General features: G+C 46.1%; 1 protein-coding gene across 1 annotated transcript; it reads right to left on the bottom strand.

The window, feature by feature from the left end:
- Window positions 1–380: 380 nt before the first annotated feature.
- lman2lb (lectin, mannose-binding 2-like b) lies at window positions 381–7,514 on the bottom strand. The gene is made up of 8 exons (XM_070833608.1): window positions 7,300–7,514; window positions 6,220–6,338; window positions 5,839–5,956; window positions 4,063–4,145; window positions 3,471–3,632; window positions 3,093–3,207; window positions 2,715–2,831; window positions 381–1,600 (listed from the first exon to the last, which is right to left on the bottom strand). The coding sequence occupies exons 1-8, from the start codon at window positions 7,502–7,504 to the stop codon at window positions 1,458–1,460; spliced, it is 1,062 nt and encodes a 353-aa protein (XP_070689709.1). The 5' UTR covers window positions 7,505–7,514; the 3' UTR covers window positions 381–1,457.
- Between the last annotated feature and the right edge of the window lie 1,517 nt (window positions 7,515–9,031).

Below are 9,031 nucleotides of genomic sequence, written 5' to 3'. Positions count from 1 at the left end.
ATGTCCACTGCAAACGTGCCTGAAGAGCAGTTTCTAGCTTTACATGTAAATTACATGTCATTTACTAACTGAGGTGGATTTAGTAATCGTGGCCCTGTTTCTACTATCGTCCACAGCGTTTCACACAATGGCAGTGCATGCAAGTTACCTAATCGACTCAAAAAGTGGATTTAGGGGGAATTAGATCTTTAAATATCAAATAAATGTCAACAGACCTCAAATACTGACATCCGTTTAAGTTAAAACTATTTCAGGCAGCAGAGACATGGGTTGTAGAGAGTGGAGAGACGCTGTGGTCTCCACTGGACACTTGGGGGGGGGGGGGGGGGGGCGCAGCTTGTACTAGGCAGCTATTATATTACAGGTTAAACAGTATTCACATTGACTTACACCTGTTTACTCAGACTCAGGTTTGACTTTGTGATCGTGCGCACGGCTAGTACATTGCATTAAATTCAGTGCAAGCTAGAAAAATCACAAGTGGCATGATCACTAATGAATTAGTTGGTGAAGTACATGCCTCCACTAACAGGGCTCTGTTGATTCAGTTCAGTGCCATAGAGAACTTTTGTTGACATGAAAAAGGGTGCTAAAGCTTCTGTTTGGTGCAGAACAGAACCAAATAGATTCAGGATGAAGCTTCACATCCACTGATGAACTGCTGGTAACCTTAGAGAGTCAACGATGCTAGATAATGGCATCAAAGATTAAAATAAAACGGGAGCTGGAGAAGGGGCCCCAACATGAAGACAGAGCTCGTCTGTATTGGTCCTAGATAGGCACTTCAAACAGCAATGCTAACTCTCTAATCCCTCCTTTAACATACAACACATCATCTGTCACACATTTACAAACCGTTAGCATAAATCCACTCTGATGTGAGGGCTTTGCCTGGATTAGAAGGTGTCTCGTGTGCATGGGAGCTCAATACTCTTGGACTTTTTCAGTGCAGCAAAAGAAGAGTCCAAAGATCCACAGTTTGACCGGTCTTCACACAGCAGCTACGAGTCACGTCACGGCTGCACGTGGGCAGCGACCAGTGGTGCTTGGAGGTAACTACAGGTCAGTGAAGGTGGGGCTACCACGAGGCCAGTGAACTGCACGCAGCATCGGTGATTGATTCAGCAGTTGTTGTGACCACAGCTGGCAGCGGGAACCCGTCAGAGTCACAGTCAGTGCACATGTTGCTGACCCGCTGGGCTTTAAGTTGAGATGATCGCATTCTAACACAAACACTTTGCTACAGCAGCTTTATCTCGTCTAATTTCCACAATACCAAACAAAATGTATTTCACAGCTGTTCATGTCGGCTCTTTATGATCTCTGGGCTTCTGACCCACGAGGCTGTTCATTGGCTTTATTCGATTGTTGGGTAAAGCTATGGCAGTCTTTGCATTGTTCTTGTTGTTGGATGTTGATTAAGAAAAAAAAGCCTGTGTGGATCAGTTGTTCTCTGATCAATAGAAACGCTTGCGTCTGTTTTCCTTCCAGCGCCCGTAAACCATCAGGCCTACCACTGCCAGCACGCCCAGGCCCAGGATGGAGAAGAGCAGCGTGAAGAAGAACTGGACTCCGCTCATTTCTTCCTCCTGGACTTCCACTGCAGAGCAAAAAGGTGAGAGGTTCACTTTCAAACATCAGCCATAGTTTACACAAGCACTTACAAATCTGATATAGACGTCAAACTACTACTTCCAGAGAGGAACATGTGGCTGTGGCACCATGAGCATCACTGCTGAGAAAGAGTCCTTCTGACAACAGGGCACCTGAGACAGCACTGCCCTAGAAACACTGCTATCTGACTACAGACCAATTGATGTGTTGTATCATTCAAAGTTAAAGGAGTGCTCCACTAACTTTGAAATTTGTTTCTTTGTAATCTGGGTGCAAGTCAGCCTGTGAAAACAGCTGTATATCATGTCCTGTGCTCCTGCTGTCATCAAGGTCATTTTTTACATATTATTTGCCAGCCTAAGTTTTCAGGGGAGTATCCTCCTCCTAACCTTCAAAGCCCTCCATAACCTCGCCCCTCCATACCTGACTGAACTCCTCCACATAAACACACCCAGCCGGACTCTCAGATCATCATCCTCCACCAACCTCACGATCCCTCCTGCCCGTATGACCACCATGGGGTCCAGAGCCTTCAGCCGCTCTGCCCCCCGCCTCTGGAACTCCCTCCCACCGGACATCAGGAACATCAACACTTTGACCATCTTCAAATCTCACCTCAAAACCCACCTGTTTAAACAAGCCTACTCACTGTAACATCACTCTGCAGATCTTCCACCCCTTGGTTTTTTAAATTTTTTGACTTTTTAATGTGCTTTTTCACTGTTTGTTTTTAACGGTGTGTTGTACGGTGTCCTTGAGTGCCTTGAAAGGCGCCTATAAATAAAATGTATTATTATTATTATTATTATTACTGACCAATGATGCTCTCGGTGTATAGGTCGTACAGACAAGGCCAAGTCCTTACCAGTGATTGTGCACCATACAAAGCTACCATTACAGGCAATATCTGATACATTTGAAGTCTACAGTGGTCTTTTCTTTTCATTAGTTTCCTTGAAGGATATGGGCATTTCACAAGAAGAAGCCTATTGAAAAATGCCACTGAGTTGCATCATGGGAAATGCTGGACTGGTTTTGGAGATTGATCCATTCTGGATATATATATATATATATGTATATATATATGAACTGATGACTACCATGAAACTGCTCCCTGTTGTCAACACTGGGGATGGAGACCTCCTCCTCCTCCTCCTCCTCAGGAGTCCTCTCTACTGCCAGCTGGTACAACTTCATGGAGATGATGTCGTGGTTATCTGGAACAACACACACGAAAACACTTGAAGAAAGGACTGACACAAACATGTGGCGCCCGTTCAGAGTTTCTTCTACCATGTAGCATCGGTGGTGTTTGGAAGGGACACTGCTTTCATGTCTCATCTGCCAACTTCCTGGAATTGCTTTGGTTGTAGGGCTTGTAACCCAGTTTCATAGAGATAGAAATAAAGTTTCATTCCACATAATTTAATCAAACACAGGTTCCCGGTGGTTAAGCAGCCTGCAGATCATCCTCATACCTGACAGGTCTCCCGTGGCGGAGGACGCACCAAGGAAGTAGCCTGTAGGTAGCCGCACTCCCGGGATGTCGGCGCAGTCTTTCCATTCCTGCTTACCATCTACGTCCACCATGACCTGCAGGGTGGACGAAGGGTCAGTATGAGACACTGCTGAGGGATCATCGAGGGCTACGGTTATCTTTATGTAGATGTCAATGGGAACAGCTGAACCTGACAACATTTACCATAAATGTACACACATTAATACCATCATCATCAACATCATCGTCGTCATCCTGGGTCTTTAGTCCTTACTTCACATGTAAAGATAAGTGGCGGTCTAAATGCCAACACGTGGATATACTGCATCAATCCCATCTTAATGAGAGGCTTTCATACCGTGAGTCTGTTTTTGGAGTATCTGATGAGGAGAAATGTGTCGTAGATTGCATTGCGAGCCATAGCCGCACATCCTCCCAGCTCCGTGGGCCTTCCATCGTAATCGTGTTCGTATGACAGAGTCCCATTCCCCAACATCGCCGACACATATGGGAAAGCCCTCTGTGAGACAGACAGGGGAGTTAAACAGTGTGGCCACAGTGCAGACACCCTCACACTGACGCCAGGCAGCACTGATGGATCAACACACGTGTATGTGATGAGATCACATAGGATGGAGGGCTGGTGAAGGTGATGGATGAACCCTCTCAGCTCATGGAATAAACAGCCATTCATGATCTACCTGAGTTCCAGGCTGTGTCCTCTGCACATTCAACAGGGTAGCAGACAGAGAAATATGACACGCTGTTTAGATCACTTTAACACTGAAGACAGGGGGCCGCTCTAGACAACAGGACGCAGCAGACAAGACTTTTACATTGTGTGTCAGGATTGTCAATCATTTGTTGGGGAGGGGGAGTCATCCCATTTGGCCTTTTTAGAAAAATTCAATAAGACAGCCATGAGACAGAAGCTACCAGCTGACACTCACATCGTGGCTCTTGTCAGCGTTGGGGTACGTGTCCACAAATATTCCAAGTCCAACAAACTGGTTCATGTTGCCGAACACAGGACCTGTGAAGAAGAAGAGTGACGGACATCAACAAACAGCCCAGAACAGTCAGGTGCTCATAGTTGTTTCAGACAGGAATAAAATCACAGGGGGAGGTGGGAAATTAAATATGACCCATCCTCCATTGTAATGACAGTTACAGAAGCTGGCGCTGAGATGAACAATGACGTGCTGCAGGAAAGCCACGTACACTCACCATGGACAGCTGAGTGATTATTTATCTGTAATTTACACACACACAGAACACACACAATGCAAATGTATCTCCACCAGGGACTGGTGTCTGCATCAGTGTGTAACAATCAGCTCAGCTGTATAAATGTAGGCCTGTAAAGACACAATACTGACACAGATGAGCTTGTGCAGGTGTTTTCACATTTACCTTCCTTGTACGAACTGACTGATGTAAAACACTGAGAAAGAACCTAACCACTGATTTTCAAAGGAGAGCTAACGCTGGGAAAGCTGTAACACCAACAAAAAAAGTTTCTGCCTCGGAAAGGAGAATTAAACTAAATGAAGTCATTGTGGGGAATATTTGGAATGCTCTCAAGACTACAAGGGATGGGTCAATTATTTTGGGTCCCAGCTCAGATTGACAAAGGCTCTACAACTAGCAATCAGGAATCAGAGGAGCCAACTCTTAACGCAAGGCTTTGTTCGCTGGGGTCCTTCCTGTTCTTTCACTCTACACCACATCATCTGTAGCAACGAGTACCTGGTCATTGTGAGAGACATGAGAGTGACCCAGGCTGTGCTCCAGATGACATACTGACGTGCTATTGTACTGTTAGTATTCAAGTATCAAACTGAGTCCGGAGTGCGTTTCAGCTGCATAGTCTGTGGATTCTCAGATGTAACCTATATGAGCAAATCTTTCTAAGTATGCGCCGTGAGGCCGACGGTTGTTGCACCACAGTGTGGCTGCTGAGAGGCTGGCTGGATGAATTCATTCAGAGCGATGGCGAGGACGGATGTGTGGACTGTGTATGTATAAATCATCCATCGCCATTCATCAGGATTCATTATTTTCTCCAATTAGAGACCTCACATAAACATTTCCACCTCATCTGTCCCAGTAGGATATGGGTGTGTCTTTATTGCTTCTTGTATGTCTGAGTGCTTCCTGTAACTTTAGGGATCAGATTTACTTTAGAGATCAGAGAGGCCGCTTTCAGTGGACGTAAACGTTTCCCCACAGTAACAGTAATGTTACTCAGAGGAAACAGAAATAGAGGTTTAGCTCTTGAGATTAAACATTTTAGACAGCTGTGGTGGAGCTCAGGCTTTATCAGGAGGACACAGCTTTACTCCGTCAAACTCACTGTATGAACCTGGGCTGTGTGAGTGTGACCTTTGGGGTGTGCAGAAGAACAAAGAACACTAATTAACATTAGATCCTGACTGGGAGATTTAAATAATCAATCATGTTAAGCTGCTGCGCTTCGTGTGGAAATGTGCACAGCAGCTCTCTAGATGTATCGAGTGGAAGAGCTCATGTTGATTTACTGCGGGCCGTGATGTCACGATTAATACAGTCAGGACGTATTGCTGAGCATACTTCAGTATGAACAGTCTGCTGGCAATGGCATACTTGGTCGTTCATTTAGCAGGCCGTATGCACAGTGGGCACTGAGTAGGCAGCAGGCAGAACATTAGCATGGCATTGAGAACACAGCCGCGGTCTCTACCTACCATTCTGCATGCGGTCTTTGGTTAACCAGATAGCCAGTCCGTCCCCATTCAAATTCTTCTTTCCCTGGCCCTGGATTTTAAAGTGCACCTTCAGCTCCCAGTCCCGCAAGTATAAAGGCTGGAGAGCATCGGGAATGAAAACAGGCAGGTTATTCTTGTGCTCTGCTATATGTAGTGTGCACTTGACAACAGCAATGAGCAACGTTCTGCATTCAAACTTGTATATCAAACATGATGGTGAGAGGGCCTGTCAGTGTGTACTTTACAGAGCAGCTGTGTGAGACTGAGGCGGGAAGTGAGATGTTAAGGGGTGGGATGTCTGATAATGATGCAGTGAACGTGAGTGTGATTTGGTTTGGCAGTTTGTTGCAGCAGACGTACAATTCGGCTCCACACTGCTCCCTGTCTGCTCTGCAGGTCTGGGGTCAGCCTCACGTGGTCAGGTGTAACCATGGCGGTGCCCATCAGATCCCACTGTGAGGAACTGGAGAAACCCAACCCTGCAAAGCAGTAACACACCTGTTAGCTACAAACAGGACACAGAGCCTTTCTCTGTCAGTGACCACTGCAGCACAGCTTAATGTCCAAACGGCCTCCTAAAGTCTCTGAATCTAACTGGATCTTGCTCAGCGGCAGAAGACACATAAGCCAGAGTGCAGTTACACATCAGATAATCACAGTCACTGTGGATCCACCACAAACACTGCACCGCTAAGTTTTCACCCCAGGGTTAGGGGGTCAAGTCAGGTTAGGGGGTTAGGTTAGGTTAGGTTAGGCAGGGCTTTTTCTTTTCTTTTAGTAAAGGGATGAATAAGAAAGGAAGGGGAAATATAAGAGCTTCCTCTCACAAAATAAAAGCCCCACTTAAGGGGTTATGTTCAAATGATTCTGCTGGATAAAATAGTAGCTGAGATCGAGGCTTGGCGGGGTTTAGGTTAAGGTTAAGTTAAGGTTAGGTTAAGGTTTAGGTTAAGGTTAAGTTAAGGTTAGGTTAGGTGGTTCACCCCCTGCCCTCTGCACAGTACAGGTACAGGACTATGGCGGGTGCTCTGCTAACTGACAGGAACAGGAAACACAATAACAACACCTTTCTGATAACAACTAACTCACATGTGATCATTTTACTCCCCCCCCTCCCAGAGCTGCACCTGTCCTCTCCGAGCAGAGACAGCTGCCGTGAGGTGTAAGCTGAGAGAGCGACTTTACTGACTGTCACCAGCAGCCATCATGTCCCGCACTGTGGCACCGAGTGTGTGTGTGTGTGGGGGGGTGCTCACACTTCCTGTCTGCTGCTCAATCATCACCCTCAGCAGCTCTAAGCTGGCTACAAGTGGACTAGCCTGAGCCATGCGCTAACGTACGACAGCAGGAATCGTTGCCTTTAGTTAACGCTCACTTAGTTTGGCTCTGCTGCACTTGTTGGCGGAGCTTCGCCTGGACGCTAGCTGACAGTGAACTCACCCCGGTACGGCTTTGCCAGAGAGAACTCCCGCTTCAGAAAGTCCTCCATGAACTCCTGGTCGTCTGCCAGCGCCTGGCCGAGCAAAGCCCCCACGGCAGCTAGCAGACATGTTACTACTGCTATGTTTTTATGAGGAAACATTGGATAGAAAAACCAGAAACGTCTCAACCGGTCCAGACTGGACTTGGTAACGGTGGCAACCATCTTTACTCTCCCTCCCACTTCAAACCGGTCACGTGGTTTCAAACAAGCGCGTAGGGGAAAAGGATACTTCCGGTTAGGGCTTTCCAAATTAAAAGTGTTCATGCTTTAAGTCAGACCGTGTGTTGATGATGGAACGCGCGTTCTAGAAATACTACATGGGATGTTGGCTCAATAATCAAGGGGAAGCTAGTGATTATGGGCACTGAGCTCCTTCAGTAATGTTAGATTACTAAGATTCTGCAGCTCCACAGCAAGAATCTGGTCATAGTGTTCCCGGAGAATGAGCATATTGTTGTACATCCATGTGTCTGTATTCTGTTTGACCTTTTCAAATATGGTGCTGTGGGTGAAGCAGGTTTGATGCTTGATGTGAGTCCCTGGGGGGAGGTGCCTTTTTCAAATGAGTTACTGAGAATTTGAGAATAATTTAGGTGGGAAGGTGGGAATTAGAAAATTAAATTAATTAAAAGAGAGGTAAAAAAGGAAAAAACAACAAGGGAGAAGGGGGGTAAAACTCACAGGTTGGGGGGGGGGGCATCATTGTAGGCATACCAGTGTCAGACTTGGAATGTAAGCACCATAAAGAAATCAAATAGCTCAGTCCATATCGAAGTAGTGAATCACATATTCAGTATGAAATTCCCAGGATGTAGCAGGAGTGATGGTGACCCACATCCACGGCATGAGTGAGCCTGAGTGAACTTGGTGGTTTTCTCTCGCCCTCTGCCGGGGGTCCAGAGGCATTTGGTGAAGAACAGCTCCATCCTCTGGCAGCGGGGCTTCACGTCTAAGTGATCCACCTCATTATGCTAAAAGCACATAGGTCTTCATTGGGCCAGATCTGATCTTAACCTGGATTCATGAACACCTGGGGCAATGTGGGCCCAAAGCACATCAGTGGATCCTGTTGAAATGTAAGGCTCTCTGTCGAGCTTTGCACTTGGCAAACATGCTGATTTTATATCCTGAACTTGTGGCAGCAAGCAGTGCGGGCCCAGGGGAGGCCTCTGTGATGACGATGCTGACGGCCTGTCTTGGCTTTGTTCTGGTGATGGTAATCTGCATGTCGATGTCAATGTCCTCTTGTATGACATCCATGTTTTTCTTAATTAGCATTCAGTCAAATATCGGAGAGTCTTACAGGTTCAGCCCCTCTAACACCATTACCGTCACCTCTGCGAACGTGTGCTGCTTTTATTTTGAAGGAACACTGGACTTACTTCTCATTGTAGTATAATAACTCTATGTAGCTTGACTTATCTTTAGAAATCCCACAACTGCTATTCTCGTCACTTTTCTATTGGCTGGCACTCATTCTCTTTGCTCTATGAGCCGAACCACCTGATAACTGAGCATAAGGACATGCAAGTGTGTTAAAGGAAAGTTCCTTAGTTTCAGTGCTCATTGGTCCTCTGGTGACTTTCTACAGCAGGGGTGTCCAACTCAATCAAAGAAGGGGCCAACGGACTATTTTATAATATAATATAATATGATATGATATGATATGATATGATATGATATGATATG

Source organism: Pempheris klunzingeri, chromosome 7, assembly GCF_042242105.1.
Source record: "Pempheris klunzingeri isolate RE-2024b chromosome 7, fPemKlu1.hap1, whole genome shotgun sequence".
Lineage (NCBI taxonomy): Eukaryota > Metazoa > Chordata > Actinopteri > Acropomatiformes > Pempheridae > Pempheris > Pempheris klunzingeri.
The sequence above is the reverse complement of the archived record's forward strand: the minus strand, read 5'-3'. Positions and strand labels throughout refer to the sequence as shown.

What these genes read in the sequence shown, in the direction of transcription:
- lman2lb (XM_070833608.1), bottom strand. Translation starts at nt 7,504, where the DNA reads ATGGTTGCCACCGTTACCAAGTCCAGTCTGGACCGGTTGAGACGTTTC. An exon ending in CGCCACGGGAGACCTGTCAG is followed by an intron (nt 2,832 to 3,092) that starts GTATGAGGATGA and finishes GTGTTGTTCCAG; the next exon opens with ATAACCACGACATCATCTCC. An exon ending in CAACAGGGAGCAGTTTCATG is followed by an intron (nt 1,601 to 2,714) that starts GTAGTCATCAGT and finishes TTTGCTCTGCAG; the next exon opens with TGGAAGTCCAGGAGGAAGAA.